Source organism: Diabrotica undecimpunctata, chromosome 8, assembly GCF_040954645.1.
Source record: "Diabrotica undecimpunctata isolate CICGRU chromosome 8, icDiaUnde3, whole genome shotgun sequence".
Lineage (NCBI taxonomy): Eukaryota > Metazoa > Arthropoda > Insecta > Coleoptera > Chrysomelidae > Diabrotica > Diabrotica undecimpunctata.
In genome coordinates, this window is record NC_092810.1 from 99,547,854 (window position 1) to 99,568,318 (window position 20,465).

The following is a 20,465-nucleotide window of genomic DNA, read 5'->3' on the forward strand; positions in this document are numbered from 1 at the left end:
TCTTTGAACATTGGTTTATATAATGTAAGTTTTTTGTTTATCTAATTAAAAACTAGTAAATGCATGACACTTGTTTCATAATTTTATATTATTTAGTCTCTTGATAAAATAGTTTTGGTATAAAAAATGTTTTTGGTTAAACTCTCTGAAAACCACGTATAAACCATAATAAATGTTACATCCCACGAATGTTTAGTGTTTGACATACGAGTATTTTATGCATCCAATCCACTTCGACGATGTTCCGTATTATAAATACAACGTTACATTATTTAATTTCAGGTCATCTAGGGGACAATCTATAGTGCAGCTAGCTTTAGCACAAAATGAATCGTCAGAAGATGTACATAGTGAAAGAGATAATATCATATCCTCTACGTCTACAGGTGTTTGTAGGGCTTCCCCAATGGAATTGTTGGAAGATAATGACGACTCTAATGCTAATCCACTATTCAACCCAGAAGAAGAGACAGAATCGGAGTCTGAACCTGATGCAGAAAGACAAAATTTATCAAATGAAGCACCTTTACCAATAATGACTAATACGAAGGTAAAACGAGCAAAACGAGGACAAGCAAGTAAAGACAACTGTTCTTCGGAAAAACAAAGAAATAAGTAAGAAGAATATTTTGGTAGAATGAAAACAGAACAAGGAAAAATTATTTTTGATGTACCTAGGGCTTCAAGACAACTGTAACTTCGATGTAACCACACAATTTCTGCATTCTTTAAGTGCAGTTCTGTAAGTGATAATTTAAGGCAGAATATTTTTACTACTTACTGGAAAAGGAGTCGTCCGGAAAAAAAGTGTTTTATAAAAGTGCTAGTTTTGAAGAAGGAGGTTAAACAAAGGCGAACTGATAATCCAAATTCTCGTAGAGGCAGTTCCTTTCAGTACCATTTAAAAGATGTAGGCACCACCTTTCACGTTTGTAAAAAAATGTATTTACATACATTAGACGTTGGAGAATGGACCGTACATGCTTGGGTCGGTATTAAAGATAAAATTAGCACAACAATATATCCTGTCATCAAAACTAATGAGAACACCAATAGACAAAAAGTTTATTATTTTCTTGATAGTTTACTAAAACTGGAAGCACATTACTGTGGAAGATACCGCCAAATTATATTTAGAACCTATGTGGCAATCAAAATATAAATTGTATACAGAATACGTAAACTTCCTTGGTGTAAATAATGAACAACAGCATTCAGTATTTAAATTTGTATTCTGGCAAATTTTTGATGAAATGAATTTATCTTTATTCCGATCAAAAAAAGACCAGTGCTGTGGCTACAGAACAAAAAATATTACTGATATTTTTTATAATAGACACATTGAGCGTAAAGATGAGGCGAGAAAGGAGAAAGACAAGGACAAAAAAAATCAAGATCCATCTGTAGTGGTGTTTACGATTGACCTACAAGCCGTACTACTTAGTCCTTTTTAAAAGCGTTGGCACTGTATTACAAAACGAAACTTCTGGTACACATCCTAACTATTTATAATCTAGAAAATCATGACGGATTTTGATTTTTGTGGGACGAGACACATGGAGGCCTTAATGCTGACGAATTTTGCAGTATTTTGTATGATTTCATTATCCATAATATTGGCAGAACTGTAGTAAAAGAGGTAATTTTCTTCAGCGATGGTTGCACATACCAAAACCGCAATGTAATTTTATCTAATGGATTGCTTCTGGCGTCAGTAAAAACAGGATTAATTATTACTCAAAAGTTTTTAGAAAAGTGTCACACCCAAGTGGGGTGTGATTCGATGCACTCCACGATTGAACGACATCTAAGAAATAGGGAGATCTATTCACCAGCAGGATACGTAGAAGTGTGCAAGACAGCTCGTACGCATCCAAGATCATACCAAGTAAGGTACTTGGAATACGACTTTTTCTTAAAATTTAAAGATATCCCTTATGTAAACTCAATACGTCCTGGTAACCCTGTTAGAGATTCTGTTGTAGTGGATTTGTGTGCAATACAATAACATCCTGAAGGTACAATGCAAGTGAAGAAAAAATTCTCAGATCCTTACGAGAATTTACCCAGGCGCATTAAAAAACCGGAAGTCTCTGACAACTTTATGAAATTATACACCAAAAGAAATTCTATTAAAATACAGAAATTCAGTCATCTTCAAGAATTAAAGATGGTCATTCCAAAATATATTCATTCATTTTATGATGAGCTACCACACTAACAATAAACTTTTTCCTAATTTTGTTTGGTTTAAGAATTAATCATTTGTTTGTTTTATCATAAAAGGTAGGGTAAGTCCGGGAAAGACGGGCCACTTTTTTTCTCACTTTGATTACTTGAAAAATTGACTAGTGTATGATACGATTTTTGGAAAAGAATACTTATTATAGTTTATATATTTATTATGCAAAATAAAAAACCTGTAACTTGAGGAATATAAAAGTTATAGAAATTAACATAAATACTTCTTATTGGCCCATCTATACCAATACGTAGGTACAGATGGGCCATTCCTATTGGTAGAGTTGGGCTAATTTGAAACACATAAAATAATGATGTTAACCTATTTCTTTTTACTAGCAACTTTTCCACATGAATCACAAACATTTTCAACTTTTGTACAGTTGTCATGGCACCAGTGTTTGCAAATCAAACATTGAACCCAGTCATCTTTTCTGGATGTTTTGCTCTAATCTTTACCACAACCAATGCACTTATTTTCATTAAATTCGTCTTCGTCTTCGCTGTCATCTAAAACTGGCACATCTGCATTCTTATCATCATCAGACGAATCTAACTCATACTTTTTATATTGACGCCTTTTGTTTTGCTGCTTTGGCACTGTCTTCTTTTTTGATTCTTGTTTCTTTATCTTCTTTTCTTGAATTTTGTCTGCAGAATTAAGAATTTCCGCCACTCTTCTTGCTCGGCTCCTTACATTCTTTTTTGCAGCATTAATTTTGGGTACAGGCGATAACGTGTCCAATACTTTTCCAGGTGTTACACTTGAGTCTTCAACATTAGACGTACCAGCTGCAGTTTCTTCATCAATGACTAGAGTAATGCCTGCAAGTGAAGGGCCTGGTTTATCTAAAATATTTAGATCTATTTCTGTATTACTTTGTTCTTCTACTATAGCTGAGGAGCTCTCATTTGTGGACAAAAAAGCGTGCTCTGGAATTTTATCAGGATCAAACGGTACAATTCCTGTGGCAACAAATCCAGATGTTCCATTTTTCACCGTTGCTGAGATTTTCCACGCATTTCCTAACAACTCACCAAACTGGTAACGTGTAATTATTCTTGTTGGGTTATTTCTGATATAGTTTTGACATTTCGAGTAAAAATTAGCCTTTAAAGATTTGAAAAAAGCTCGGTCCAACGGCTGCAGAAAATGCTTGGTATGACTGGGTAAGCACAACAATATAATTTCGTTGTTTTCGGCGCATTCTAATACTTCCACTGCTACTGTATGGGACGTATGTCCATCTAATATCAGCAAAACTTTGCCTTGAGGCTTTCGAGGAATAAATAGATTTTTTAGGAAATGTAAAAAAATATCTGCATTTACGTAGGCCGATTTTTCGGACATTACAAATATTGCTGTAGGTGGAATTCCATCCGCGTATTCTTCTTTTCTATTTTTTTCTTTAAAAATAGAATACGGAGGTAAAAATACGCCCTCAGCATTGCAGCAGCTTATCACAGAAATCGTTTCTCCTTTCTCTCCTGATGTAATAACAGGGACATTATTCCTTTAGACGCGAGTACATGTCCAGGCCTGTTATTTAACTGCAAATCTGTCTCGTCTACGTTGAAAATATGCCCCGGCTTATTTATTAGTTGACTATTGGTTAAAATACTTAGCAGCAGATCGAAGTACTGTTTAACTACCTCGTGGTTTAATCCTTTTGCCCTGTCCAAAGAAACTCCTTCACCTTTTCCCACTGATATGTCTGGATGGCGCCGTAAAAAAGACTGCAACCAGTCAAAACCAGCTTTATTGTTGTTTCTATTGAATTTGTGGCTTACATTAAATTTTTCTGATAACTCAAATGCCACAGTTCGTACATGGTCACCAGTGGGTGCAAAACCATACTTTTTTTAGATCATTATTTTTCATTCTTCTCTGTATGATACTTCGAGGTATGCCATAAGCTAATGCAGCTCGATTTAGTCCCATGCGATTTTCTCTGATAGCTGCAACCGCATTTTGTAGTGCTTCTTCGCTCCATTTACCTCTTTCAACAGTAGATTTCCGCTTATAATATGAAGGCATATTGTAACCTGTAACAATATAGAAATTAATTGATAATACTTATTATTAAAAAAAATTGTTGAATAATACAAACCCAATACTTATTATTAACCCATCTATACCGATACACTGTGGCTCGTCTATCCCAAAGGTTCGGTAGAGACGGGCCACGCCATCGAACACACAGTTTAAATTTCATAAGGATATTTTAGGTTAGGTTCAGTTGTTTAATCTCGATACAACAGTTGAATATATAAATAATAAAAAAAAACTTACCTTTTGTCAAAACTTACACAACTTGAAAATTCACCAAATTGTCGCACTGCACAATAAACAGAGGATATGCAATATGAAGAATGGCCCGTCTATATCGATGGCCCATCTCTCCCGGACTTACCCTAATCAGTTTTAGTTATAATGCATTATGAACTTATTTTTTTAAAAACTGTTAATAAAAGTTTACGCTTAATATTGTATTGGTTATTTTATAATGCATGAAATACTCGTATAAATACTAACTCACGTTGCGTGAAAATCACGTAAGTCACGATACTACTCCATAGTAATGATTTCTTAAAAAAGTAATGTGTAACCTAAAAAAGTATTGCCCTTTAAACATACTATCCAATAATATATTTAAATTTTTCAATATTCTAAACCAAAAAACAGTTTTAGCGGTTTCCTGTAAAATTTGCACTTTTTGACATACGAGGGTTTCACTCTACGCCATCGATATATTATATTGTAAAGGTAATTTAAAAAAGTGAACTGATTTACCTGATCTCCCATTCCAGTTATAATAGGAATATTCCAGTAAGAAGCTAATCTGGCGACCGGTTCTAAGGCAAATAAGCATGCAGGTCCAATAAATGCAATAACATCGGAGAGAAAATGCATGTCTCCTGCCAAACCTGGTGCTAGTGAGCCGCTGCACGTTGGATAGCTTAAAATTATGAAATTAAATCATAATTATCAAGAAACAATATTTGTGACTGTATAGCAAATTAAATATTATCGTGTACTCTACTTTGTTTAATTAACAGAACGTATTACACAATATCACAATATGACCTTTTGTAAAATGTAATGGTAATTATTTTGACTGACTATTCAAAAATATAAATTTGAGACGTATACGACCTATAACAGAACAAAATAAAATTTGTCTTGTTGCAGAAAAAAAAGTACTTAACTGATTTTGATTAATTTAACTATGCTAATTCCAAAAATATATTTTTTTTTTGTATCAGCTCTAGTGTTCAAGATATAACATACTCATTAAATACTTATTTCTCTATATTTAACTATTATATTGCAATATATTTAAATGAAATCTTAACAAATTATAACAAGAATGCACTGTAATTACTTATAAATAATAAAATTGTACTTATTGGAAATACCCATAACTCGAAATTACCTAATTACTTCTCAATTCTTTCCAGTTATTCATTGTATTTTTCTCTTGAAATTACCTAATTACTTCTTAATTATTTTCGGTTAGTGCTTTATTTTTCTCACTAAGATTGCCTTATTTTATTAAACTAACATCTTAGGAACTGCATATCTCTTATTATGTCGATTTCGTTCTATTGTAAAAGTTAGTTGCGATGGAAAGGGGTGGTGGCGTAGCTTGGAGGTCAAACAGATAGCACTCCATGACGGAGTGTGTGACCGGCCATATATGGGTCCCACTATTCCAATGGAAGACACACATGTCCCTCGGGGCTGGATTGTACGCCTGTGTGTGTGTGTGTGTGTGTGTGTGTGTGTGTGTGTGTGTGTGTGTGTGTGTGTGTGTGTGTGTGTGTGTGTGTTGTTCCAGAATTATGCAGAACCGTCTCGGTAGTCCAGGCTGGCTATAACTTGTATCCACTGTTCTTGCTTCAGTTTGTTGACTTCTAGCCTTATTGACGCCAAGAGGTCAATATTTTGATGAGAAGGTGTCAAAATCTTTTCTGCTCTCTGATTAGTCTGCATTTTATTTTGATTCTTTGGGGAAGCATTCTAGTATGAAGTATGTACTACTGGAGAGATGAAACTTCTTGAAGAAAACTTTCAATTTTAGAAATCCCTGTGGCAACTTGGTTGATTGTTGACATGTTACCTAACTCAGGGATTATTATTGACTTGTTCTTGGAATAGTTACGATACTCTTGTCTGTAGATAGAAGTATTATCTTGTGGAGGTAAGTTTTGACTAGTGTTGCCCAAATGCAAAAACAAGACGAGACTTAGACAGTCTTGGTCTTGGTCTTGCGCCAGTACACCTGGTCTTGGTCTTGGTCTTGGTATTGCGCTTCCGGTCTTGGTCTTGGTCTTGCAGCAAGACTCTTGCAAGGCTCGCTGTTACCCATTAACCTATTGCTATTTATTAAACGTTACTTTAGATTTTAGAACAACGTAACAGGGTAAATAAATAAATATCTAAACGACTAACACCGGCTGGGGTTTGAACCCATGATCTTAAGCGATCCGTGCCTATGCTCTAACTAACTCAGCTATATACCATGCCCCACGGGAATCAATCTGTTTCTTAATTTAATAATCTGTTTCTAAAAACGTTTGCATTTAATAAGCTTACATGTGCTAAAACATGGTTAAAACACAAAAAAACCAAATTAATGACATAAACTTGACTGTATTTTAAAAAACCTTATCTGTCTAGAAAGGGATTGATGTACCGCCATCATATATGAAATGGAAATCTTTTGGAAAAAAAGATCAGTATGTGGTAAAAAACACATACATGTATCAAGGGCCTTATATCGGTTCTGTGAGCCTTATTTTCTTTTACAATGGGTAGGATGCTAACCTGGCCCATCAACCCTCCTCTTTTATCCGGGCTTGGGACCGGTTGTGGGCATGAACGCGGCTTCTGAGCTACTTAATCCACCCAGTCCTCGCGCTCATAACCAACAGGCAGACTAGGAATAGCACGAGATAAGTCGCCAAATGGACCATGTATTTGCAGACCAAGAAAAATATGGTGCCATAATCTAGGAGGCTAATATTGAAGAAGAAACGGGCTTTAAAGCCTACATACAAGAAGGAAGAAGAAGAAGAATATATCAAAGGCACAGATTCTTTAGGTGATATGAACAAACTATAATCCACTTATTAAAGCAAAATAAATGTTGTAGCTCTACTTTTATATAAAAAAATAACTTAAAAAAAATAAAGAATAGGTAAAAAAAGCAATGATAATCAAAAGAATTTATTTTAAATTAAGGAGATACCTACTTACAAATAAAGTAGTATTTGCAGTAATTTGCCAAAATAAAGTAGTAGGTACATAATATATGTAATTGTGTAATAAGTATATTTTTTCTTACATGTCCACTTTTTTCCAGCGGTTAAAGCTTGTGATATCACCACCGAATTTTGGTTTTTCAGGAAGAAATATTTATGATTCCATTTTGTGTAAAAATATTCAATGCTTCCTTAAACCTGACGTGTTTCTGTTTTTTTATTTTTATTTCAACCTTTCTATATTGGCACAATTTACACAAAGCAATTTGAGATGCATGAATTATTTCGAAAAACTCATCAAATTTCCTTTAGGCCTTTTAGATCAATAACTCCAACTTTCATTACTCCGACTAGAACTATTTGAATCTTCGTCCCTCATCTCAAATAATTGTAAACTTATCACTCCGGGAACAACAAGAATTAGATGAAAAACAATTATTACATTAGACTCGAAGGAAAGCTCAATTGGGAATGAAATTTAGCGATGTCGAAAAAGTTACTATTATAAGGTGACATATTTTTAAAAGGTTTTCGATACGATATTACTGTTGGCGTCGCAATGCAAGAAGATCATTTTATGATTAGAGAGTGGCATTCTCAAAATCTGGACAATTAATTTCAGAGCAAAGAAGTCGTCTGCTGGGAAATAATGTATAAAATATTTTCTTTTTACATTGTAATTATGACCTCTGAGCATGTATCAAATGTTGTTTTAATGAATATTTTAATTCGGTATGTATGTTTAGGGTATTGTTTGTAATGGGCATAAGTCCAGTTTTCCAAATTTTTGTTACATCCTCATACGATGATGTTTTTGTGCTTTTGTGAGGTGTGTTCGCACTTTTTACTAAAGATTTTTTATATCCGTTATAGTCCCCTTAACAATACCAAATGAATCGATAAGCAATTCTTCATAAAAAGATATAGGCTTCATCTTATACAAGGTAAAAGAATATCGGTTCTTCATAAACCACCCTATATTATGTTGTTTGCATTTATCTTTGTTTAAACCCAGTGAAATTCAGCAACGAATAAAAAGTAAACTACCTACTCTATATTAAGCGCGAATTTGACATGCCTCTCTTCTCTGGATAATTATACCCCATCTAATTTAGCAGCATTCACCGCTGTTGGTCACTTTGAAACGTGTCATTTGAAAGACATACGAGTATACAAATGTGAGTTAGTTTGTATTAACTAACATCAGTGTTTGCATCCGGGTACAGTTAAACACAGAGTAAATAATTAGGGAAGTCGATAAAAATAAATAATATTTTGCTTAGTTTAAGTTGGAGCAGAAAGAAAATTATAAAGAAATTACAGAATATTAAAATACCATATTAACATATAACAATAATAGCGATGATTGCTATTATAGAGTATGTATATATAGTAATTTTCGTTATGGTAGTAATATACGAAGTGTGGAAGTAAATCGCTCCTATAAGATAAAATACGTTTTTATTGTATTAATTTATTTAAAAATGAGAAAATTTTACATTCTTCAACTCAAATTTTTGAATTGATAGCTTATCTCCTGATTTGTCTGCAGTCCTAGTTTATCTGCATGTATGCTGGGTAACTAATCTCTTTAATCTTCAGACAATTTGTGGTTATACTCTGGGATGTAAAAGTAAGTTGGGATCTTAATTGTTGTTTGTACCAAGGCCTAGATTGCAAAGAACAGCTTTCATTATCCCTTTGGGGCCTAGTGGTTCCATGAAGATACCACAACTAAAATCATTGTTGTTAACGGCCTAGAAGTAATTGCTTGGAACCACACTCTCGGAGTGCATTTCTGTGTATATCTCCACTTCATACAACTCTTGCCGCCGTAATATTTTATTGTTCAGACACACTAATCGGCAGTTGTTTTGTATAAGTCACGAGTGTTGTGAAGTGAAGAACGACAAACAATATATTTTATTTGAAATCAGCAATTTATTCGTTAAGTTTTTTGTTATTTCTGTTTGTTATGCGGTTCTTTTATGATATTTGATAATTTGGTGTTTGTAAAACTTAGCATAAATTTACTATTTGCAAATAAAATGTGTGGTTCACCTATGGAACCACCAGGTCAGTGGGATATGCCTACATCTCTGTTTTTGTTTTACTTCAGGTGTTGGTCATGGACATTAGGAAGTTGGCCTCAGACGAGGCATATGCTTTGATTGACGAAATACCATCAGATTTAGAATCTGTCACTTCAGGGGCTCCATCTGAGGATGAATTAGATGAGTTTGAGGATGACGAGTTTCAAGTCACATCAAATAATACCGACAGTGAGAATGACGAGGATGTTGACATTGAGGCAGCTCCAAATGAAAAATTCAAATGGACGAGTAATGCAAATTTTTTTACTACAACTGCACCCTTAACCGAAAGTTTTGGACCCAGCATACCTGAGCAAATTGAAAGTCCTATAGATACGTTTTTATGTCTATTTCCGAATGAAATAATTGAAACCATGGTTTTTCAAACAAATCTGTATGCAACGCAGCAATTTGGTGAACGTATTATTCCCACGAAAGTTGCCGAAATGAAGTGTTTCCTTGGAATAAATTTGATGATGGGACTTACGAAGAAGCCTAGTTATAAAGACTATTGGTCATCTAAATTTCAAGTAAGGGATCACTTTCTATCATCGGTCATGTCCAGGGATCGATTTTCATGAATGTTGGGAAATTTGCATATGAACGATAATACAGTACAACCCCAGAAAGGTGACGAGGGCTATGATAAGCTATACAAGTTACGACCAATGATTGACAGGCTAACACATACTTTTGCAAACTGCTATAAATCTGGTGAAAATCAAAGTATCGATGAATCGATGGTCAAATATAAAGGGAGAATAGGTTTTCGTCAATATATGCCTCTCAAGTCAATAAAAAGGTGGTATAAAATTTGGATACGAGCAGATAGTTTTGGGTTTGTATCGCAGTTCCAGATTTATACTGGAAAAGTTGGCTCTGGCGAAGAAGGTTTAGGTTCCAGAGTAGTAAAAGATTTAACCCGTCTACTTGTAGGCAAGCATCATAAAATATATTTTGATAATTCTTTTAATTCTATCCAGTTAGCCAGTGACCTTTTGAAAAATGGCATTTACTCATGTGGAACTATGAGAAAGAAACATAAGAATCTGCCAACAAATTTAGTCAACGATAAAACAAAAATGGCAAGAGGAACTTTAGAATGGAGGATCACTGAAGAAGGTCTAGTATATCTAAAGTGGATGGACAGCAAGCCAGTTCTATTTCTCAGTAACTTCCACAACCCAAATGATATCCAAACTGTTTCCAGAAAAAACAAAGATGGTACCTCTCAAGATGCTTGTCTTCAAATAGTCAAAGACTATAACAAGCATATGGGGTATGTCGACCAGTCAGATATGTATATTTCTTTATACAAAATAAATCGCAAGTCTAAGAATTGGTGGCATAGGTTGTTTTGGCATTTTCTGGATCTATCTGTAGTAAATAGTTATATTTTATATAGAGACCGGGCAGAAAACGTAACAAGTTTTTCTCTGAAAGACTTTAGATTGGCTGTATCGTTGGGATTAAAAGGAGCACAACCAGATCCAGAAAAAAAGGGCAAAAGGAGTTCTCAAGGTATACCAAATAAATTTAAGACTATAGTTCCCCCTGAAATAAAATATGATAAATGTGCCCATCTTCCAATCCACGGAAATAAGGTTCGTTGTGCCCATTGCAGTACGCGTGCGCAACCACATCGTTCTAGGTGGCATTGTTCTACATGTCGTGTTGGACTCTGTTTAAGTGAAAAAAACAATTGTTTTTATAAATTTCACCAAAAGAATTAATTCTGATTTTGGTCTAGTTTCCTAGTGGTCACTTTATGGAACCACATGTTTTTGAAAAAACTAAATAAACATAAATTTTTTTTCTATAAAAATATCTCTTATTATGTGTACCGGTTCATAAATCAACCAAAAAAATCAGTATTAAAAAAAATTAACTCCGGCCACAAAGGGATAAAACATACTTCTGGCTTTCTCAATTCTAACACCAATTCCTCTAGTGTGATCTCAATCCTTATTTAAGTTGCACCGTAGATATATGAAGTTTACATTAAGGTTTTTACTGATTAACATTAACATTTAATTAACATAAATTATTATCGATATTAAGACTTATTCCGAAATGTCGGCTAGTCATTTCGATTCAATTAATTAGTCTATGAAGGCCTTTTGCACTATCGGCAAGATAAACAGTATCATAAGTGTATCGGAAATTATTTATAAATGTCGCATTTGCCATGCGTAGTAGAAAGTAGAAACATTTGTGAGTAGAAACTTAAGTTCTTGAAACAGCGATCTGTGCAGACTTTGTTTACAAATTTTGTGGGAAGCGAGTATTAGGTGGTAAGTAAATATTTTATGGTATGCAGGATTGTTTAATAACTATATTACGTTGTATGTATTAAAAAAATTGCCAATTTTAATTTTTAACTGAATTATGACTTACGTCACACTTACTTCGTTTATATTGCCTACTGGGGTAAATGTGACCTCGTGTACTGGGGCAACTGTGAACTTGCAAAACTATCTTTTAATTTTTAATTCTAGATTGAACATGGTGAGAAACTATAAACGGAAGTCGGATCGAGCAACCAAATATACCCAACATAATTTAAATCACGCAGTGTCAGAGATAAAAAGAGGGGTTTGTTCGATATACCGAGCACATAAATTGTATAATATTCCTAAAACAACATTATTCTACCATGTGACCGGTGCTCGAGGAGTTAAAAGAAAATCGCAAGGGAGGGCTCCAGCGATTCCACTCCAAGATGAGACTAGATTGGCAAGGACTAAAAACTATGTAGCAGTGGGGATTTGGAATATCCAGATTGGAACTACTAGAGATTGTTCGCGAATTTGTTACCAAAAATGACATAAAAACTCCATTTAAGGATAACACTCCTGGTGATGAGTAGTTCGAGAGTTTTAAAAGACGTTACCAACTTAGCTTAGAAAAAAACCGCAAGCTGTGGAATACTCAAGAAAAAAAAAGACAGATCATTTCATTATCCAAGAATATTTTGATATTCTACTATTAAGAAAAAACAGCTTCTCAACATATAAAATTGAAAAGGCTCATAATGCTTAAGAAACAATAAAGGACCCAACAGAAGACACAAAACCGACTGAAAAAGCTAGTCTACGATATGTAAAGGGTAAAACCGAAAAAATAGGGAGGGTGTTAAGCAAACACAAAATAGAAATGATATTTAATACCGACAGAAAAATCTCAACTATTTTACCATACGCCAAAACAAAAATACCGTTAGAAAATCAAGGAGTATACGAGATTACATGTGGGGAATGCGACGAAGCGTACTTTAAGCGTAATTTAATTATTTATTTATTTGAATAAAAAAAAACAAAAAGCTAGTGTTCATTGTTGAAGTAGATAAGTAACTTAATTGACTTATACAATTGTTTAATTGTTGTAATATTGTTTATTGTATATTAGTTATAGGAGACGTCGAGAATAAATCTGTATATATTCAAAATTTCATCTCTCGTCTAAACAAAAACAAAAATATTGTTTGATATATTGTATAACAATCAATTCTCAGTGTTTAAAACAGACACAATTCGATAAAAAAAGCGTCGGCTATGAAAAGCGTTGACGCGAGAATAAATCCCTGGATTCCCATTTATTGTTTAATCCCAACCCATTTTTAACGAACTTTAATAAAATTTTAATGCGAACGGGCATAGAGGTTAATTTTCTGTAAATGTAAATTAAATTCAAACAGTATAAATTACAAGACATGTAAAAATACAAAATATTTTACTGCACAATATCAGTTACAAAAATGTCTGGACGTGTAATGAGTGAACAACACTATCGACAATGTACACTTAATTTGTGGAAGCACTTTGAAATAGAAAAAGGAAAGAAAAGATCGTATTTTTCTTTCCTCGTGTATGTAAAGATGTCTTGATGATAGAAGCTGCATGTAGGTAAAGTCGGGTCCATGGATATTTCGTCCGTCGGCAAATTCAAACAGGTAATATTTGTATGTATGTTATGAAATTTGAGTAACCGATGTCCAGAGACCGCGATATTGGTTGTTTCACCGACACAAGTTTTTTTATACAAGTATTAAATCATAAAATAACAATGTGTAATGTGTATAATATAGTCAATGAGAAGAAAATCTGATTTTGGAAAAACAAACAAAACGTTATATTTCTTTGTTTTTTAAATGGTTAAAAGTTAAATGTAAAAAAATTATTACTCTACCATCCTGTCGGAAAAAATACTAGGTGATACAACGGCTTCATGATATCACGATACCTGCATCAGGACAACGACTAAGAAGAAGAAGATACAACGGCATCTTCTATAGGGCTTTTCGACTCTTCTCATTTGTTTCAGGTACTTACTTTGCCATACAATTTTCATATATCTACGTCATACATCTTTGGTATGTATAGTTATTGGTATATACTATATACTAATAACGTATGACGTAGATATATTAAAATTATACGACATATTATGACAAGCGCCTGAAACATATGAGTTAAAAAGCCCTATTAGCATTTACCGATGACGTACATAGACAAAACTGTGGAAAAGTATTTTACATTTAAGAAAATTTTAAACAAAGTTAGCAATTTATAATGAAAAACTGAGTTGTTTTAACTGAAATAATCATCATATTAGCGTTCCTTGTGTAAAATATTTTTCTTGCAGACGAGCTCTCATCATCGTCACTATCCACCAGATTAATAATAAGTTGTCCACTGTTTGAAAATAATTGTCCTAGTCTTCTGTACTCATTTTCTACTTTTACTACATGGTTTACTGCTTTTTTCCAGTCGACACTTGTAATCTCTGATAGTTTATATCGAATTAAATCGACCACTTTCGCGTCAAATTTTGGAAAACTATTTTTCCTCCGAATCGTTTTTTTACTAGTCCCCAAATAATTTCGATAGGATTGAATATGCAAATATAAGGTGATAACCTCAAAACAGTATGGCCATGTTGTATTGCAGTAGTGTCCAGTATATATTGTTTCTTATAAGCTTTCGTACGAAACACTTCAAGTAACTGTTGCTTATTATAGTTGTCTTCAAAATACAAATCATTATCTGAGAGGAAATCTTTTAGTTCCTGTTTTGAAGACGAACTGTTTGGAATTTTTTTTAGAAACCTTGAGTGGTAGCTAGCATTGCCCATAACTGTCACACTGCCCGGTGTTATATTGGGAAGTAGTATATTTTTAAACCACTCTTCGAATATAGTAGAATTGAAATTCTGATGATAATCTACACTACATTTTTCTATTTTTTTTCCGCAACGCATTAACCCATTTGGCACCCAACTATTTGCACATCCACAGTGCACAATAATCATCCGAGAACCTTTATTCGGAGGTACTCCTTTCAACTGGCACCTAAGTGAACCATCAGTCCAAATCTTGCTAGCAGTACCATGCGTGTCATACCATGTCTCGTCTAAATAATATATAGTCCGCTGTTGGTCTCGATATTCTGGAATTTTTTTTTAATAATCTAAACGCCAGTGTACTATCCACGTATTTTTCATAATAGCCACTTGTTTATCAACGATTTTGTATTTGAACCCAAGTTTTTTCAGCCGTCTAAGTAAAGTAGTTTTAGGGCAGCTTCTTCCCATCGCAACAAGCTTGGTGTATATAATATCAATTGTTGGTATCACATTTTTTTGTATTTCGCGTAAACCAAATTCCTTAAACATTTAGCAGTCACGATATTATTTTTGTTTAGGTTTTCCAGCATCCGATCTTGTTTTTCTATTTTTAACACCACTTTTCACGATGTCGCGCATGGTAGAATTCGGAATTCCTATTAGAAAGGCCGCTTTTCTTATAATATTGCCTTTACAACTATTTTCAGGATCATTTTGAAGATTTTTGTAAACGTTCCTTTTCTTTGGAAGTCTTACACACTTCTACAGTTACAGTCTCAGTGGCGTTGTTTTTTGTATCACTTACACTTAAAAGATTGTTGACTACTACACTTTCTCTACTACTACTTGCTCTTTTGCTCCCATGCACGAAAAACTGTATACGATTTTTCCCATGGTCTAAACATTTTCTTTATACACAAATAGACAGTTTCGAAATAACAGAGAACAAAAAAATACTACAATTATTATAACTACTCACAAAAAAAATTCAACACAACTCAAAATTAAGGCAAAACACAATGCACATTTGCACACCTATCTTTAAACAAGCTAGTTGCAAAGATACAGCTAAACTAAAAATTTGCAAGCCCAGTCCCTTAGATAAGGCACATGCCGGTATAGTTACAACCGTATTACTCATCGTAGATCAATCAGTTTAAAACTTGAAAATTGATACTTGGGCATTAGTACAGTTAAAATTGTTAGATGATTATACAGTATTGCCCAAAATAAACAGTACTAAAACTGAAACATAGATGTCTCTTTGTGCGCGCTGTCATATTCAAATTAACTAGTATAGATCTGTCAAGTATTCCTTAAACAATTAATTATTAAGGCCTATGGTGTTAAATACAAAGGAGAAAGTGTTTGTTGTGGAGCATTATTTTCGCTCATACATAATGGGCCTACGTAATAGTGCAAGTCTGCAATACGTGTGTGATCAATTCACATAACGGTTTAATAAACGTTCTCCAAGTAATGCTGTAATTTTGAAGGTTGTTGAAAAGTTTAGAAATACGGGTAATATATTGTGCCAACGAAAAGGAAACTCAGAACGTCCCAGGATAGTTAACAACAACGACAACTATGAACGTGTGAGCGAATTTTGGAAAATCCGAAAGCTAGCCAGACAAGAACAGTGTTGCATCTTGGCTTAAAACGAACTTCCTTGCAAAGAATCCTAAAGGAGTTGGGTGCATTTTTGTATGTGATTTAGGTACATCAACAATTACATCCCAGGGATTATCACAGTAGCGTGGAATATTGTGCGAGAATTCTTGCACTACAGTATAAAAATTCTGAATTTTTGAAAAATGTATGGTTTTCAGACGAAGCACATTTTCATTTGTCAGGCCATGTAAATCGTAGCACAAATCGATTTCTGGGCTTTGCCAGACCAGATGAAGTTCAAGAAGTTCCTTTACATAGCGCAAAAGTGAGTGTCTGGTGTGAAGTTTCGGGACACGGAATCATTGGTCCATACTTTATCGAAGAAAATGGTAGACAAGTCACACTTCAATCAACAGAGGTACATTCAAATTTTAACACACTTTATCCCTGATCTACGTCAATTTTGTCGTGCACTTAATTTGGCATTTCGAGACCAATTTTTCCAGCAGGATGAGGCAACTTGCCATACTGCTTTCACAGTTTGTCAATTTCTTCAGGGACATTTTCCAAACAAATTTATTTCACGATTTACTGGCTTCCCCTATCCTGTACATTTTCCAGACTTAACATCTCCAGACGCATACATTTGGGGCATGGTTAAAACTACCATTTTTAAACGGGCATCACAAACCATCAACGAGTTAAGGGATGCCGTTAGAACCTTCTTCGCGGACTTGAGACAACCTTTATTCCATAACATTACGAGAAATCTGAAATATCGGTATGAATTCTGCCTTGAGGGAGGAGGAGTTCATTTAGAACATGTTATAAAGTGACAGTATATCTGACATACGCGGCAGAAACACGAAATGTCCACAGAGAGGACAAAAATAATGCTAGAAACAGCAGATATAAAGACCCTTCGAAAAATCAGGGGTAAGACTCTATGAGACGGAGCTAAAAGTACAGATATACGACAGAGATGCAAGGTAGAGAACATCAAGGACTGAGAAATAGACAAATAAAATGAAACGACCATAATAAGCCAAATGGCAACAAATATATTAGTTGAGGAAGACGATCAATGGCAAGACCGCAAAAACGATGGAACGATAACTTACTGGAGACCATTAAAAAAAAGAGAGATTCATGTCTACACAAAAAGAAGAAAAAGAAAGACTCTTATTTATGAAATGAAAAAAGGGTAGTACACATCCCAGATGCAACAAGATCTGTTGATAGATACTAAAATCGTTAAGAAGGCAATACCAATATTGTTCAGGAAAACATTTGTCCAGGACCGACACATTAAAGGATTTGTATTGGGCTTTAGAACTCAGAGAAGAGATAGAATATTTGATTTTAGTCAAAACGAAAATTTTGCTGTTACTAAGTCCTTCCTTAAATTACCCAACCCAAGATTACGTATACATTAAGCTGACACTGTACAATTTCAGCTATATCATTAATTTAAAAGGTAACAGTACAATTTTATTGGTTATGGACTGCAATTGTTTTGCAAAATTATCTGGAAACATAGTGTCAACAACCTCAATTCCTGCTGACAAAATAAGCTCTTCACCAACGATGTGAGGCTTTTTACATCTATCTATTTTATATAAAACTTTATCAAGAGACAAATAAAGCTTTTTCATGCACAAAGATTTTTTAAAAAGTGATTTTTGCTTTTCTTATAACAAGATTTTAATTCAAACTAGAACAATTCTCTGGGAATGTTAACATACTCACTATGAAGCCAAATGTCGTTTCATACTATCTGCAGCCAACATTTTTAGGCAAATTATACACAGAGACCTTTCTACTTCATTTATCGCAGTACTGGTAAACTCGCTTAAAAATTTATCGATGATTTTAAATAAATCTGCTGCCGTAAATATTCAATACGGTGAAATAAAATTAAAACGAAAATATATTTGTCACACGCATTTATGATTGATTACACGACAGTACCAAAATGGTAACAAGTGACTCATATTTTCAATGTAGACCTTTGCGGGTTTAATGGGAAAGAAAATCGACAAATCATAGGCATGAAGTTATTATTAAAAAAAATAATCAGGATTTTAGAACCAATTGATTGTCATAAAAATTATTTTATTTTTTTATAGATGCTGTATGTGTGCTTATAGATGCTAATATTGTGAGGAACCAAATCGACTACATTACAATTAACAAAAGGTTCCGTAATGGTATTCTAAATGTAAAAACGTACCCAAGTTGTGACATAAATTCAGACCACAATCCTGTAGTCGCAACTATCCGATTAAAACTTAAAAGAATAGACAAGGCTAAATCCAGTCAGAGAATAGCATGGAGTAGTGCAGACCAAGGACAGCAACAGAAGTATGAAGACATAGTAGACACGCAGTTAGAGTCTAAGACAATAGCTCCCACTAAGGAGAAGACAATAAAAGAAAACATTTAAGACATGTGAGGGAAAATTATAAATACTGTCTTGGATGAAAACAGATGAAAAATTAAACATTCTCACCAAAGAAGTTTTGCAGGCAATAAAAGACGCAAAGAACAACAAGGCACCCGGCGAAGACCTAATAACAGCCTAACATTTTAAACACCTAAGTGATAATGCTGTCAGGAAATTAAAATACCGCTGCAACATTATATATGAACATGGCATAATACCGCATGACTGGCTAACATCTACATATATACCTCTTCCTAAAAAACAAAAAGCAAGAAAATGTGAAGACCATCGAACTGTATCCCCAATGAGTCATGCCGCTAAGATTTTTATGCGAATAATTTATAACTGAATTCACAATAACTGTGAAGAATACCTGAGTCGTTCTCAGTATGGTTTTAGGAAGGGTACAGGACTAGAAAAGCAATAAATTATGGGATTGGCACTGATGGCAGAAAGGTATCTTGAGATTCAAAAATGGCTGTATGTGTGCTTTGTCGTTTATAGAAAGGCCTTCGACCGCATTATACACGGAAAATTGATTGAGGTGCTAAAAGAAGTAGGGTTGGACGGACACGACATAGCTATCATAAGTTACACATACTGGAACCACACAGGATGCGTTTGAACAGAGAACGGAAACACAAAGTACATCAACATAGAACGAGGAGTGCGTCAAGGGTGCATTTTATCCCCCCTATTATTTAATGTATATGCCGAACATATAATTAGAGCTTCTCTTGAAGATCGCCCTGAAGGTACCAGAGCCAATGGAATCATCATTACCAATATAAGATATCATGATGCCACCGTAGTACTAGCAGAAACAGAAGACCAACTAAAAATATTGATGAATATATTATCAGAAGAAAGTCACAGGCTGGGCTTGGACATTAACTTTTCCAAAACCAAAATTATGGTATTCCACAAAAAAACCCATGAACAAGTTACACCTAACATAAAAATAAATGGTATCACCCTTCAGAGTTCCCAAAGCTTCATATACCTGGGCAGAGAACTAAATAGTCAACTAGACCACTCAAAAGAAATTAGAAGACGCATTGAAATAGTGGTCCATCTGGTTTCATAAATATGCGTAAAATGCTCTGTAACCCCAAGCTATCAGTCTCAATAAGATTTAGAACACTAAAGTGTTATGTGTGGTCTCTATTACTATATGGCTGTGAGACCTGGACATTAAAACAGTATGACGTCAACAAATTAAATTCATTTGAAATGTGAATGTACCGCCGAATGCTAAGAATAAGCTGGACCAGCAGAACTACGAATGAAGAAGTACTGAGAGCAATGAACACACGCCCTCATCTGGTCAATACTATCCAAACTAGAAAGACGTCATATCTAGGACACATAATGCGCCATAGGGAATTTGAGCAGCTCCAGGTAATATTAAAAGGCAAGATTGAAGGTAAAAGGGGCATAGGACGAAAGAAAAAATCTTGGCTACAAAACATCAGAGATTGGACCCACAAAAGAGGAAATTAATTAATTCATCAAGCACAGAACATAGAGAAATTTGCCATATTGATCGCCAACCTCAACAGAGAAGGCACTTAGGAGGAGGAGGATAGATGCTGTAGGTGAAGAAAACCAATGCTTATTAAATATATTTTTTTGGGAAAAACCCTTCATCCGTTTAAATTAAAAAACTTATAGCTGATTCA

The 20,465-nt window shown here is 34.3% G+C and overlaps 1 protein-coding gene across 1 annotated transcript in view; it reads right to left on the bottom strand.

Annotated features, from left to right (window-relative positions):
* The window catches only part of LOC140449022 (atrial natriuretic peptide receptor 1), a 270,323-nt gene that overhangs the window by 162,710 nt on the left and 87,148 nt on the right, over positions 1–20,465 (bottom strand). Inside the window, exon 2 of the mRNA XM_072542164.1 lies at positions 5,036–5,201. Within this exon, the coding sequence (XP_072398265.1) occupies positions 5,036–5,201 (166 nt within the window). The remainder of the gene's footprint in view (positions 1–5,035; positions 5,202–20,465) is intronic.